This window comes from Ammodytes marinus (genome assembly GCF_949987685.1).
Source record: "Ammodytes marinus genome assembly, chromosome: 8".
Lineage (NCBI taxonomy): Eukaryota > Metazoa > Chordata > Actinopteri > Uranoscopiformes > Ammodytidae > Ammodytes > Ammodytes marinus.
The window spans coordinates 28978913-28994658 of record NC_137212.1 but is presented as its reverse complement, the minus strand read 5'-3'; the positions used below and the strand labels follow the sequence as shown (position 1 = coordinate 28994658).

Below are 15746 nucleotides of genomic sequence, written 5' to 3'. Positions count from 1 at the left end.
ATAAATATTTTGGTTTGATTTTGTTTTTTCAAATGTACGCATAAGTCATATTGCCCAACTGCAAATATTTCTGAGAACATTGTAATATAACATAAAATGCTTATTTAATGTAAGTAATCAACTGAAAAAGTTTCTTGATATCTTTTAGATGAACATATAATCCTATTCCCCTTCAGTGTCTCACTTTTTATTACTGTAGCCCATACTTTTGCTGTAAGCGGGGATAACCACTGAAAAGCTACCAATATAAAAGGTCTATCACATCAATACATTCTAGGGATGTATAGGATATAAAAAACACAATTATTATTTGAGCACACAGATTGTACTGATATGTGGTCTGACCCATTGACAAAGTGAAAACCTAGCAACAAACTGTATGTGACCATTCAAGTGATATCAATCAATCAATCTTTATTTTTGGTTCACAAATAGGTCCATAGAAATGGATAAAAAGTAAAGAAATACATCAAATAAACAAGCAGGCAGGAGTACACCACAAAGCAATGTAACACTGTGAAACGGGCCCAGCAGCAAAAAAGAATTAGCACCTAGAACAAATAAAATACAAGTGTGCAATATAATAGTTTCACCCATTAACAATGCCATGTCAGAGCAAGTAACTTTTGTTCTACCATATTTTCAAACTAGCAGAACATCTATCTACTTTAGCATGCAGTAACTAAATGATCTGTTTCCAGTGCTTTGATAATTGTTAGTGTTGTTCTTTAGTCGTCTTCACTTCCACTGTCCCAAGAGCAGCTGAGAATAGCTTGTCAAATTCTGAATTGGATGGGAGATTCCCATGGCTGACGTGAGTGGAGGTGGTTCAAAGGCAACATCCCATTTCATCCACATGCAAACATGAAACCTACGCTTGCCCGGTCATCATAGGAGTTACAGAGAATGTAGTAATCGTTTATAAAACTGCATGATGACAGTGGGGTTGGATAACTCTAGAAAACTACAACTGAGGAGTAGTAAAACAAAGTTATGAGTTCACAAATACATTCACATGTTTAGTTCTGTAATTTTCCAACTTACATAAAATAGACAAAGTCAAAATGTTCATGGATAACCAATTAATCAGCATTAGGTTAGTGCACTGTCATTAGTCCTTGCTTGTGATTTCTATAAGGTCTTTTTAACAGGGATATGAAAAAGATGACCCTTAACATAGCCAGTGCTTTGCATGCGCTTGAGGGATCTGAGGTTGGTTTGGTCCCGTGACAGTATGAACTGGAGATGGTCCAGGTCCAGAGCTTGATGGTCTGTAGTGCAGCCAGTCCAGAAAACGATTCAGCAGCATTTCCTAAATGGGGAAAGATACATTCTGTTACAATAATGTCCATAACATTATAGGTTACACAACCATGTGTCATATGAGTATGCATGTTTTAATTAAAATCTCATTACAGTACTGGCTCCTGGTATTCTTCTTAGCATTATTGTATGTAAAAGCATGTCCAGCTGAAAGCACCATAACAGTCAGGGGAGGCTTGTAGTACCTTTCTTTGACAGCTTGTGTTACTTTGCAAACTATAAAAATAAACAAGGTGACGCTAATCATGTTTTTTTTCCCCTGAAGTGCATAATTATGAAACTCATCTGATCACAATACTTTGGCAATGTTACTGCAATTCTTTAACTACACCAAGCTCACAATACTATCACTTTAACCCTGTAACACCAGTTACTAGATACACAGGTGACCAACACACACATTACTAAGAGTAAAACGTTTTTTTAGAGGTAACTGCCCCACACATGTATAGCCTGCATTTAAATGACCATCTATAATTAGTTGGCATATTGTTGTATTACAATTGAAATATTAAAACTGCGAGCAGTGATGACCGGGCCCTCGCACCTCCGTGCTGCTCGCCGTCCCGGCCGTCCTCGGCGCTCCGGGCGACCGCGTGAGAGAACGCGCCACGGTCTCCTCTTCTTCGGAGTGCGCGGCACAGTAATACCTGTCACCGGAAGCGTGGAAGTTGCCGCTACGCACTCGATGCGGATGTGAGGAAGTCCTCGGGCCTGGGCTCTTACCAGGCGGGTGAAGTTTGGAGCGCGTGGGACAGTGCATAGCGAAATTACAGCGACTTCCTGCTTCATGACGACGACGCCGAGAAACTACTAAGGCCATGGAGCCGATTGAACCGGCTTCCCGTGTTATCGTTGTCTCTAGACCTCCCTGAGCTGCTTTGAGGTTGATTTGATCAAGTGTGTAGGACTTGAAGGTAAATAACTATCATGCAATATTTACTTTGCCCAGCAGTTGGCGCTCTCACTTTTTCTTAATATTATTGTGTGGGCTTACTCAGACCTTGGGTCTCATTAAGTATATCAAATGTTGAGAAGATCAGACTGAGTATAGTGGAGTTACAGCTACTTCCTGTTTACTGGCGAAGACGCCAAGCTACGGCGAAGGCGTTTTGACAGGTGGCACTCTCACTTTGTATGAATATTAGCGTGCAGGCATCCTCAGGCCTTGGGTCTCATTAACCATAAGAAATGTGAGATGATCAGACAAAGTATAGTGAAGTTACAGCGACTTCCTGTTTAGTGAAAAAGACGCCAAGCTATGGCGAAGGCCTTTCAGCCAATGAAACCAGCTTCCATTTTTATCATGGTGGATGTCTGTAGACCTCCCTGAGCTGCTTTGAGGTTGATTTGATAAAAGTTTGACAGACATATAGCTAAATAACCAACATGCAATATTTACTTTGCCCAGCGGGTGGCGCTCTCACTTTATATGAATATTAGCGTGTGGGCATCCTCAGGCCTTGGGTCTCATTAACTATATACAATTTTGAGATGATCAGACGGAGAATAGTGAAGTTACAGCGACTTCCTGTTTAGTGGCGAAGACGCCAAGCTACGGCGAAGGCGTTTCAGCCAATGGAACCAGCTTCCAGTGCTATCATGGTGGCTGTCTCTAGACCTCCCTGAGCTGCTTTGAGTTTGATTTGATCCAAGTTTGTAGGATGTGTAGGTAAATGCAGCAACATGCAGTATTTATATTGTCCAGCAGGTGGCAATCTCTTCCTACTTAATGTAATACTGTCATCTAGTGTGCAGCCCTTTCTTTATAGGTCCATGTAGAGAAAAGTTGAAAAAATGGCGAATATTTCAATTTAAAAGTCTTCCTGTTGATTTTGGGGCGGGGCTTCAAGAGGATTTTTTGTTTGTCCTGGGATTATACATTTCTGTATGAAATATTGTGCATCTAGGTGTAACACAGCATGAGTTATGATCAATGAAAGGGTTTTCATGAGGTCTGTTTTTGATGTTTTTTGGCGAATACTTCAAGATAAAAGTCTTCCTGTTGATTTTGGGGCGGGGCATCAAGAGGCTTTTTTGTTTGTACTGGGATTGTACATTGCTGTATAAAATTGTGTGGTTGTAAGTACAACATAGCCTGAGTTATGATCAATCAAAGGGTTCATGACGTGCGTTTGTGATGTTTGTTGGCGAATCAGGCGCCAGTGCTGCAAGACGGTTATTCCGGAAAAATCGAGCTTTCGGGTATATCATCTTCCATGTCGGAGGACGTACCATATCATGTTTTTTTTGCACAAAAAGTTGTTATGAGTCCACTTTGCTCTGCAATCCTGCAGAGTAATGTGGAGTTCTGACTTTTGCCGCCATGTTGGCGAATATCGGCTCCCAGCTCGTCATAGTTATTCGGAATCAAACAAAAAAATTATTGGTATATCTTCCATGTCTTATGAGTGTCCCTAGAGTTTTCGTTTTGCTAAATATGTTCCTGCTAGGAGATAAAAAATTTTGAACTTTTTGAGGATTTTCGAGTCAGAAATTCACATATTTCACTTTAAAAAAATTCCTGTTGATTTTGGGGCGGGGCTTCAAGAGGCTTTTTTGTGGAGCCTGCAAAGATACATTTGGGTTATTAATTTGGTGCAGCTAGGTATAACACAGCCTGAGTTATGATGAATTAAAGTTTCATGAGGTGCGTATTTACGCGAAATTTGACCCCCAATAGATCACTGGTACTATGGAATTGTAGAAATCTTTTCGCAATCTACCATCGGGCAAGCGTTTTGAGTATTTGAGAAGTGGTTCGACGTTCCTGGTGTAAAAACTCTGGGACCAGTTCGTCAAAATGCGAAATTATGGTTTTGGCGATTTTAGGCACTAAATCCAACATGGCCGACTTCCTGTTGATTTTGGCTAATGACATAAAATTTCATTTACGTGCGCCTTGGGCCATTACATGTTGTCCTAAAATTTCAGGCTTCTAGCCCAATTTTTGAGCATGCATTTCCTGAAAAACACTTTTTGGCCATAGGGGGCGCCGTTTTTGAGATCAAATCCTGAACCACTGATACATTGCAATTGTTTGCAGGTCTGATGGGTACGCAAAGTTTTTCAAGTTATGCATGACGGGAAGGGGGTGAAAAGTGCCAAAAACTCCGGAATAATAATAAGAATAAAAAGAATAAAAATCCTAGCGGTTTCAATAGGGCTTCGCACCGGTCGGTGCTCGGGCCCTAATTATATGAAAGGGAGAAGCTTTGCCTGTCGCGGGTCGCGGCATGTCTGTGTGCTAAAAATGACGGCGACAAACTCAAATAATCATGCTTAGTGTAACATATCAGCTAGCTCGCTAAATAGCCTAGCAAGAAATGCTGATTACCCTCGCAGGTGACCAGCGCACAAACTACTGTATGATAGTATAATGGTGGGTCAGCATAACAACATACCTCTCTTATCACCGATACTCAGCTCCGCTAGTCTGCAGCCAGCTGCTTTCCTGCTCATTCACGAGGAACAATGTCCGACGAACTCGAGAATGAGCTTGAGCTGTGGACATCTTTTTTCCCCTCCTCTGTTCGTGTGACAGGCCTCCAAATGAACCAATGAGGTGGCCGCCCCTAAACAAGCTCCTTTGATTGGTCAAGGGGGCCATGTGGTTCGCCCATAAATAGTATATAAAGGCTGCGCCGCGAGTTCGCCATCGGCTGGTGGACCTGTCTAACTGCACCTAAAGATACAGAATTAAAAAATACAGACCTCATTTTACAGGTCTCATTTTTGCAGATCTCTGCGGCACGAATGGGACAATATTCCGTGAGCGCACAGGAAGCGATCCACAAATGCGCAGAGCCAGTTTCACATGTAGAAATGGTTCTGTAAATGTGTAAATAAGAGTTGACATGTCTTTTTTTGTGGTGAAACTATTTGCATTAAAAAAAAATAAAACAATTATGCAAAATTAAAATACACATTTACAGACTAAATTCTACATATTTGCAAATCACTTTTTCTTTGTGTGGATATAACTTTACAAAACACAATTACACACATACAAATTATTGCACTTCACATTTGTAAGGCTTGTTCTACAGATCTCGGTGGTAGAAGTTGGACAAAATTATGTAAAAATGTAATGTGGCTCACAAACTCACAGGAGGCAATCCACAAATATGCAAACCCCTTTTCACAAGCAGAAACAGATCCGTAAATGCGTAAATATGACTTTGTATTTTCAGAGTAAGTTCTACATATTTGCATGTCAAAAATTACAGGTTTGTGGATAGTGAAATACGTGTGAATCATGATACACACTTGTCAATTGTCTTCTGTGCTTTTACAAAACTGTTTTGCTTTCACAGATATTAAAGTCTAATAAACTCTTCCATAGAAACTCTTTGTTTTTTTCCATCTCTCTGTGGATAAGCTGCCCATGGGTTTTGCGCAGATAGGTCATGTTTTGTCGAAAAGGAACCTGTTCTTTACTTTACAGACACTTTTGTATGCAAAGAACTGTGTTCTAGACAGTAAAATATCTGAAAACTGCTTCCATCACCGCAAATTTAGAGTTTTTCTTATGCACATTTCTTAAGTAATGCCCCTTTTCATTAGGGAGACATGTTTGTTTCTAAACCCAGCAAATAGAACACAATAAAAGGCTTTTTACCTGAACTTGTCCTTGGTTCGAAGCCTGTACTACTGTACATGTACAGGCAGGCAATTGCATACAAAACACAAGGTGGTACAACATTGAACAAATGAGCTGTAGCTGTGCAACAAGATGACTGATGACATCAGCAGTCATGTGAGTCTTCAGAGTGAGGCTGGAAACAAACACAAGGCCTGAACATGTCTGCTTTCCCACGTTTCCTCTTCTTTGTCCTAATGCTAGATTGCTAGTTACATAATAATAATCTTAATTTTAGACATCTTTTGTTTTTATTATATTTTTTATTCTTATTTTTCGATGATCGTCCCTACAGTCAGAATATTCAAGGCATTTTGTGCACAATGTACAAATAGCACAAATTTCAGTAAATGCACATTTAGAAGCTCTCTCTCTCTCTCACACACTCACACACACACACACACACACACACACACACACACACACACACACACACACACACACACACGGTAAGTGGTGTTACCTACTGAGCTAGGTAACACATAATATCACCACCAAAAAAAGAGAAGAAAAAGGTTGAATATATATTATTATATATAATATTTACAATATCAGATAGTAACGGTATTCGCCGGTATCCCAAAAAGCCAGATATCAGAATCGGACGGGGACTGAAAAAACTGTAGATCGGTGGCGCATCTCTGACCCCCCCCCCCCTACATGGCCAGCTGCAGTCCTCCGTCCACCACCAGCACCTGTCCTGTGACGTAGGGAGACTCCAACAGGAAGAGGACGGCCCGGGCCACCTCCTCCGGCTCACCAAACCTGCCCAGTGGAATGGAACGCACCCCGGCCATCTCCTCCTCTTTCAGCCCCGCCGTCATGTCTGTACGGATGAACCCTGGAAGAAAGAGAGGGGGATGTGAGAAAGAGAGAAAGGAGAGGTTGAAGACGTGAAAAAAAGAAAGATAAGAGTTGTAGCCTTCTGTACCAGGAGCCAGCAGGTTGACTCTGATGTTGCGTGAGCCCACTTCTTTAGCCAGAGAGCGTGTGAAGCCCTCGAGACCGGCTTTACTGGCACTGTACACACACTGGCCTGCGTTCCCTTTCAGGCCCACCACAGAGCCTACACACAATACAAACACATCCAGAAAGAAGAGTCAATATGGCAGAATGTTTTCTTTCTTTATTTTCTTCATTATTGCCTTCACAGGCAGTAAGAAAAGTTAAGCAATGACGCCACCTAGTGACCAAACTGAAAACATACCACAAATCATGGTTGACCAGTGTATTCCCAGCTCTTAGTGTTACCTATATTAACAATGGCAGCTCCCTGGGTGTGCAGCATGCTGCGCAGTGCCGCCCTGCATGTCAGCATGGGGCCCAGCAGGTTGGTGTGAAGCAGAGACAACATGTCCTCTGGCTTGGTCCTCAGTAACAGAGCATCCCTGAACACACACACACACACACACACACACACACACACACACACACACACACACACACACACACACACGGTATGGGTCAGCCATAAAGTTCACTGCTCTATGACAAGACTATCCATTAATATAAATGGCCATACATGGCACTGGTAAATAGATCAGCAGAGTGCCTGGTCACCTGTTGACGCCAGCTGCATTCACCAGATAGGAGATGTTTCCACAGGTCTTCTGGATGCTCTCAAAGGTCTTCTGCACCTCCTGCTCTTTGGAGACATCACAGCTGAGAGCCACGTGGTCAGCTAGGCAGCAGAAGGTTATGTTAAAGGATACACAGGGCTACAATCTGATGAGCTGCAGGTAGTACAAGTCTACATTTGCTTTATTTACTGTATAGCTCAGAAGCACAAGATTGGGTACTGTGTGTTTGCACGTGTGTGTGTGTGTGTAATGTAGCATTTATTCGACTCAGTCTGGCTTCTGAAGGAAACCACTGGTGGCATGATCAAGAGCCTAGAGAGAGAGTGGGAGAGTGAGTGAGTGTCTAGCCACATGTACCTCCGTGTAGCGATGCCACAGTGGCCCTGGCAGCGTCTCTGTCCCTGGAGACCACAGCCAGCCTGCAGCCCCTCTGAGCCAGCAGGCGGGCAGCAGCCTGCCCGATGCCCCTGGAGCCTCCACACACCACAGCCAGCCTGGACATGACCCACTGCAGGACACACAACAAGCCATGATCCTATAAAGTCTAGTGGCATTCTGTGACATGAACCAAAGAGTCTCATTCATAAAAAGATATTCATGAAAAATCAATATAGGCTACCAAGACAATTTTGTTCTGGTCCAAAGGATGTGGAGAGGGGATCAACACATGCAAACATCAGACTGTGGTCATTGCTGTAAGATAACGTTCATAAAAAAATATAATAATTGCCTACAATTAAAGTAAATCAAAGATTCACGTTCTTTTTCAAACCTGACTTTTTAATAAACGTTTGAGCAAATAATTCAGTGGCCTTAAATGCAGCAACATATGCAACTGTTTTTGAAGTTACTATTTCAGGCAGATCCATTTACACATTACATAGCAAGATTATCGGACCACATTTTATGACTAGATTATGCAGACATGCAGGGGAACCCGAGGGGTTCACTTACTATGTCTTGGCTCCACTGGTATAACACTCCAAAGAGATGGAAAAAATGCACTGAAGACGTTTGAATGCTACCATGAGGTAGGCTATATATAGACTTGCTGTCTGGTTAAGTGACTTACCTATTTTCGACTCTTATCTACAATCAGACACGACGTGTAGCTGTGTTTAATCTGTTTATTGACTCAGGACAGCCTGAATATCAGGAGAGTGGTCGCTCATGGGCGGCGCCATGTTTCTTCTCCGTGTTGTTGCGTTGCTCAGTGTTGGTCGATAGATGGCGCTGTGGACACAGAACATTGCGGGACTGGTGTGGACCGTCTACTCCACTGTTTTTTAATCAATTTTAAATATGACACACAGGCTTCATTGGACACCATTCTATAGGGGCAAGCTTTGTCTGATACACTCTCCTAAATGCATAGGCTTCATCAGAAATGTGGCACTTGTCTTTTGGCAGAGTGGAAAGATGATATGGTTTTTACCTTGATTTGATATTGTATTTCTCACAGTCTCATCTTTGGGGCAGTTCAAGTGGTAAGACAAATCAAAAAGACTAGCAAGAACAAAACAGTGATTTTTTAACTTACCGTCATTCTTTTCAACACTCTTTCCAAAATGTCAAACATAGCCTAGATCATATTCCAGCAGTCAGTCACACCCACACCATGGGTCTCATTCAGTCAGTAGCCTATATTCATTACTAAAGCCAGATTGCATTTCAGTGATTGTCTCTCCACTTGAATATACAGTACAATCATATGAAAAAGTTTGGGAACCCCTCTCAGCCGGCATTATAATTGACTCTGCTTTCACAAAAAAAATATAAAAGTGGTATGTCTTTAATTTACCAGGAACAGCTAAGTACTGGGATGTTTTCCAAACAAAGATTTTTTGAAAAGCAGTATTTGGTTGTATGAAATAAAATAAAATGTGAAAAACTGTCTGTGCATGGGTACCCTTGTGGTTTTGTTGATTTTAATGCCTGTAACAGCATGTAAAACTGATGACTTTAAACACAAAATTGGTTGGATTATGTTGTTAAGCCTTGAACCTCATATAATTGTCTGTTTAATCATGAGAAAATGTATTTTAGGTGCCTAAATGCAAGTTGCACTTCTCTTTGACTCTCTGCTGAAGTGAGACAGAATGGGATCATCAAAACAGCTCCCAAAAGATCTGAAAAACAAAGATTATTCATTGTCATGGTTTAGGGGAAGGCTACAAGAAGCTTTCCCAAAGGTTTCAATTGTCAATTTCGACTGTAGGGAACGTTGTCAGGAAATGGAAGGACACAGGCATAGTGGCAGTTAAACCCAGGCATTGCAGACCAAGAAAAAAACAGGAGCGGCATAGGTGGAGAATTGTGAGAATGGTTGACAATGAATAATCTTTGTTTTTAAGATCTTTTGGGAGCTGTTTTGATGATCCCATTCTGTCTCACTTCAGCAGAGAGTCAAAGAGAAGTGCAACTTGCATTTAGGCACCTAAAATACATTTTCTCATGATTAAACAGACAATTCTATGAGGTTCAAGGCTTAACAACATAATCCAACCAACTTTGTGTTTAAAATCATCAGTTTCACATGCTGTTACAGGCATTAAAATCAACAAAACCACATGGGTACCCATGCACAGCCAGTTTTTCACATTTTATTTTATTTCATACAACCAAATACTGCTTTTCAAAAAATCTTTGTTTGGAAAACATCCCAGTACTTAGCTGTTCCTGGTAAATTAAAGACATACCACTTTTATCTTTTTTTTGTGAAAGCAGAGTCAATTATAATGCCGGCTGAGAGGGGTTCCCAAACTTTTTCATATGATTGTATGTTTGAATACCCTCACAGGACTTTTAAAGATGTCTACAGCTTAAAGACCTACTTCACCGGTTGGAATATGAAGGTGTATTGAACTCGGAGATCCTATGTAGTATAAATGTGCAACAAAAATTTAAATCGGATCTTCCTAGCCTGAGAAAAAGCAGAAAGAGTGTTTTATGGTCTCACTGTCTAACCCTACATTTTCCTTCTTGTGACATCACAGTAAGGGTCAGGATTAACAGGACAGCTGGGCCAAGGGAAGACTGAGGGAAGACTGAGGAAAGAAAAACCTCATTCATTATATTATAATAGTGATTTTATAATGATAGAACGCCGGTTCCGTATGGGTGAAGTATTCCTTTAAGTGGACAGAGCAAAATAATAAACCACAACACAAAATATAGCCTATGAGAATAAACATACAGTTTCTAGGCCTAGACGAAAGGCTGTCCTCAAAGTCTGGATTTGTAAGGACATCCCTGCATTGTACAATTGCTTTATGGATGTCCTCCCTCTGGAAAAGCTGACCCTAACCCTTCATGATAATGTTGAGAGATTTATTAAGATAAGGCAAGCAAGTGTGAACTCTTCTGGCCTGGCCTTTGTTCTACCTAATTAAACCCCATTAGATCTGCATATCCTGGTTATTTAAATGTATGCGTAGCCTATCTAGGTTTACCTGGTGATGTGTGTGTCTGTGTTTTCTATGGATCATTTGGAAAATGAAGCAGATACTTACTAAGAAATGAGTAGAACTGCAGAGGTCACTACTAACACATGTGTTTAAATAATACTGCTGTCCTTAGCTCAGTGACCTTATTGTTCTCTATTAGCATCCATAATATTCCTATACACTGCTTACATTTACTGCAATATACCTGTTTATCCTCACAGTATTAAGCACAGCTTTTATCTTATCTCAAGTTACATTTTAGAAGATTAGCTATGTACGCTTCCCCACACACTGAAATAGCTCATTAATTGTTCATTTGCAGGTCATTCATTCTCCTCGGTGCCTCAATGTGACCTCATGCATCACTGTCCCCCCCACCCAATGGAAAAACACATTTCACCAGCAGAGCGAAACTGTCACCCGTGTAAAAGAAAGAAAAGAAAAGAAAGAGAGGAAAAAGTGAGCTATGATGCGGAGAGTGGGTGGCCTCGCTTGGCCTACACACCTGGACGCTCCATCAGACCGTGACACTGTGTGTGCACGATTGATTGGCTGAGGTTAAATCACATTCTCTATACCTGGGACACTGGGCACACACCGTATGAATCACTCACTACCTACCCACACTGCACTGCAGCACAACAACAAAGAAACACAACCCACACAAAAAAGTAGAGTTTGCTTAAAATGTTGCGACTCCTTCCCACAATGTTCATTAAATGTCACCTATAATGCAAAATGCCTTTATTCAGATTTTTTTTCAGCATTCATATTTATACCCATATAAATGCTGAAAACAATCGAATCGGTGTGAGGAGACTGCCAAAGTGAAGAGGAAAAAAACAACCCTCCCTCTTTATCTCCACCTCCATGTTTCTAATAAAACCTGTGTTCAAAAACCAGGAGAACAGAAAAGAGGAGATTCAGAAATGGCACTGTGAGAAATGTTAAGTTTATTTTGGACAGTACACCATAAAGAACAGTTGCTTGTAGAAAGCCACATTACAATTTTGGATCTAAAAATGTAGCATAATATGGGACTTTTAATATGCTGTGTTTGTCTGTGTGTCGGAGGGATAAGTGGAACTTGATTGGTATTCACCTTCCTGAAAAGAGAACATCCAGACATGTTCCACTCCTTCACACATTTGTTATATGATACTTGCTAAAACAGAACCATATTTTATTTAGCTCTTTTCACACAAATGCACTAATATAGATGTCTTCAAGAACACAATACTTACCCCAATACCATTTCAGTATATCCTGAGATTAATATATTATGTACATCCTACTGGATATGCACATGCAGTATTTACTATTCAGTACCACACCTTGGATGAGAAATGCATTCCAGAAACCTACATTGTTATTCCCTCAAATGATGTATTTCTGAAGAGTTTTATTTTTAACAAATTTAGACACATTATCTTAAATCTGCCAAACTCTACCTGTAACTGTTCTAATTAGGCTATATTGTACTTTCACCCATTCCATTTTTAATTCCAGCCATTCTATATCACTTTCTAAATGTTTAAATTAGTTTGTTTCTCTTTATCAGTTGTGTATTTGGTGTATTTGGATTGTATATTGTGAACCTGTTGTTGTTTTTGCTTTGCATTTGTCTGACTCGACATCAATGCAAATGAGAGTCAACCCTCAATTGATCTCCTGAGTATAAATAAAAGTCAAATGAAAAAAAAATTGGTGTGGAAGCTTGGAACAACTGTTTCTATTTTCATGAAGGTAAATCTTCCTTTTTTGTAGTAGTTTTTTTTCAAACATTATTGCTATAAATGAGTGATCACCCACCCTCCCTTCCTCCCTCCTCTGATGCAAAGCGTCTGTCTCATCCACAGGGACCAAGCGTCGGACCTAGAGGTGACAGGGCCCTCTCCATCACTGGCCCCCCTCTGCCTCTGGAACTCTATCTGACCTCCACACATAAACAAATCACTTCTCAAACCCCATATTTAAAAGTATGATTCCAATGTGTTATTAATGTTATATGTTTTTTATGTCCCGTCTATTTGATGATCACTTTTAATGGTGGAGTCAGCAATCGTGGAGAACATTTATAGTCAAAATCACCATTTTGTCAAAATCGCTGAACATTTCCTCACCATGCGCTAACTGTCTGTATTGAGTGTGCCCTGAAAGAAAAATCCACTGTTAACAGGTGTGAATGAATGAATGAATGAATGAATGAATGAATGAATTTGTATTATTGTGTCATGTCCAAACAAGGACCCATCCCCTTCGGGATTATAAGACACCAACAACTGTATCAAATTCAAATGATAACATTCACTTCCTGTAAATGGTGATCACATTTCACAGTAGGACAACAAGGAAACAGACACAAACGAAAGAAAAGACAAGCAAACATAAAGATCTCATTTATAAGTGTTTTTGTTCTCTAGGTGTGAGGAGTTTTTCCCTGATTTTGACTGAATTGATTTTGAAAAAAAAAAAAAATTTGCTGACTCCACCTTTAATGTATGTAAAGTGTCAGAGTATCTTGAAAAGCGCTAGACCAAATACCATAGCCCAGCTTGTTCACGCTCCCCCAGTGCAGTGAAGGGTTTGATGAAGGAGATACTATACTGTGAGTGACTTGTAAAGGCTTACACACCCTGCGCTCCAACATTAACACACAATGTTGACCTTGACTCATTTCCTGGTGGCAGCCTTTTGCAGCCGTGACTTGTAGCCAACACACTGTACAACTCAGATTTTCCTACATTTTACCTACAATGTACCACCGCCGCCACCTTCCACACTTGTATTCATCTAGTACCGACAACTCGATGACCCTTTGTTTAAAAAAATTAATTCAGCATTTGTTAGTCAAAACCTGAGTTAAACACGTGTAAAATAAATGTCATTAAGTCAGACAGAATGATTTAAATTTACATATTATTTTTTTTCTTGCCCAGTATATAGCCTCCAGTTGACAAATGAGAATAGCTTATTTCCATGGTAACCCATCCTCTGCGGGGAGCTGTGTGCAGCACAATGACCTCTCTGGGTGCTTGTCAGTTCCTGTCAGGGTTTGCCGGCCGAACACCTCTGGTTGTTTCAACACTGTGCCCTGCTGTAAGCCACAGGAGACAGCCACACAAGCATTTATACCCGCTTGACATTAATGGCCACATGTTCAGTGATTTAAACCAAATAAATGTAATTAGGAACAAATGTCTTTGACTGTTAATTTGATTGAATGTGTGCAAGCTTACAGTATGCGTGGTAGTAGGCCATCCGAGCTTTGTGGCGGGGGAAAAAGGAGTGTGGAGGCAGGGGGGGGGGGATTTACAAACACGCAGCCCTGTCAACAGCAGTCTATGTCTTTGGAAGCGCTCCTGGTTAGACAGTTAAGACATGGCTGCAAGGGGCAGGCAGAAGCATTATCACAAGGGGAAAACAGAACGCCACGTTATGCTGTCATGAAAACAATGACTTAAGCCTGGAGGATATTATGGAAACCATTAGCTTTTTATTGTTATAGCGATTTTTTTCTTTTACAAAATGTGCTATTCCCTCAAATACTTCAGAATGTTTTTTTCACATAATAGACTTGTGCCAAATAAGTTGATTTCAGTTTCACCATTTTCAGACATACAACACACTAACTACAGACAAAAAAAAATTGAAATAAAAAAAAAATCAAGTAAGTCACCTTGGCATGAGGAAAATCTGTTAAGTTGTATCAGGCAAACGTAAATTCGCCATGTGTTCCAAATACATGGAAATAGTTTATTAACTGCTGTAAAGAAATGCTTCATGTTTTGAGAACTGTGCAGCCTACGCATTAACAACCTGTATGAGGAGTCAGTATAATTAGAAATGCTATGGTAGTGCATACATGTGTAACATCTGTCTTGGGAGTTAAGTCTGGTGTGCGTGTGTGTGTGTGTGTGTGTGTGTGTGTGTGTGTGTGTGTGTGTGTGTGTGTGTGTGTGTGTGTGTGTTAAAGGCTTTACCAGTGAAATGAGAAGACACGAGTTCAGCATAGAGCCTGAGGTTGGTGTGGTGATTGCCAAGACAACGATGCAACATATCAGGTTAATTCTACATAAGTACCAAATTTAGAAAGACAAAAATAAAAAAAGGCCCTAACAGTGATTTGTACCATCCTTCTCCACACTCTCTCTCCAAAATTTCAAACAACAATCTACAACATATTCCAGCAGTCAGTTTACACAGTGGTCCCCCTCAATTAATAACAAGAAAAAAAAAAAAAAAAAACACCGGCATGGGTCCAATTCAGTCAGTAAATTCATTCTCAAAGCCACATTTGGCACCATTCAGTGATTGCCTCCACTTTAAAGTGTTAAGTACCCACACAGGACTTTAAGATCACATAGAATAAGTCGCATTACAATGAAGTGTTGTGGGGTCCACTGAGGCAGGAGGGCTAAGTCTATATAATGTTACCCAATAATACCTTTCTTTTGGAGAATCTCATTCATTTATACAATATATTTTTTTAAGAGAATACACATTGAGATATTTGATCTGATCTCCAAAGTACGAATTCTAAAAAAAATGCCTATTCTTAATGTTTTGTGCAAAACAAAACTACAACCAAATCCCCTCCCATCACAAATATATTCTTATAGAATTATACAGTAATTCAAGTCAATACAAAACTTCACATCAAAAACTTTGTATATCGTAATGGTAAAACAAAACCCAGCCCCCCCCCCCCGCCCTCCCTCCTCCCAACCCAAAAAACAAAATCAAGGGGGTCAA

The 15746-nt window shown here is 40.4% G+C and overlaps 2 protein-coding genes across 3 annotated transcripts in view; both read right to left on the bottom strand.

Annotated features, from left to right (window-relative positions):
* The window catches only part of LOC307253860 (NACHT, LRR and PYD domains-containing protein 3-like), a 30883-nt gene extending 24849 nt beyond the window's left edge, over positions 1–6034 (bottom strand). For both annotated transcript variants that reach the window (XM_080032058.1, XM_080032059.1), the window contains exon 1: positions 5945–6034. In XM_080032058.1, coding sequence (XP_079888184.1) covers positions 5945–5984 — 40 coding nt within the window. In that variant the 5' untranslated portion in view covers positions 5985–6034. The remainder of the gene's footprint in view (positions 1–5944) is intronic.
* Positions 6035–6384: 350 nt separating this feature from the next.
* Positions 6385–8733, bottom strand: cbr4 (carbonyl reductase 4). Its single transcript, XM_080031996.1, has 6 exons — positions 8618–8733; positions 7903–8053; positions 7526–7646; positions 7217–7353; positions 6897–7031; positions 6385–6806 (listed from the first exon to the last, which is right to left on the bottom strand). The coding sequence occupies exons 2-6, from the start codon at positions 8045–8047 to the stop codon at positions 6622–6624; spliced, it is 723 nt and encodes a 240-aa protein (XP_079888122.1). The 5' UTR covers positions 8048–8053; positions 8618–8733; the 3' UTR covers positions 6385–6621.
* Positions 8734–15746: the final 7013 nt, after the last annotated feature.

Excerpts from the sequence above, each read along its gene's own strand:
- cbr4 (XM_080031996.1), bottom strand. The coding sequence starts at position 8,047 with ATGTCCAGGCTGGCTGTGGTGTGTGGAGGCTCCAGGGGCATCGGGCAG. Across the intron at positions 7,647-7,902 it reads TGTGGCATCGCTACACGGAG|CTGACCACGTGGCTCTCAGC; the intron begins GTACATGTGGCT and ends TCTGCTGCCTAG. Across the intron at positions 6,807-6,896 it reads AGTCAACCTGCTGGCTCCTG|GGTTCATCCGTACAGACATG; the intron begins GTACAGAAGGCT and ends TCTTTCTTCCAG.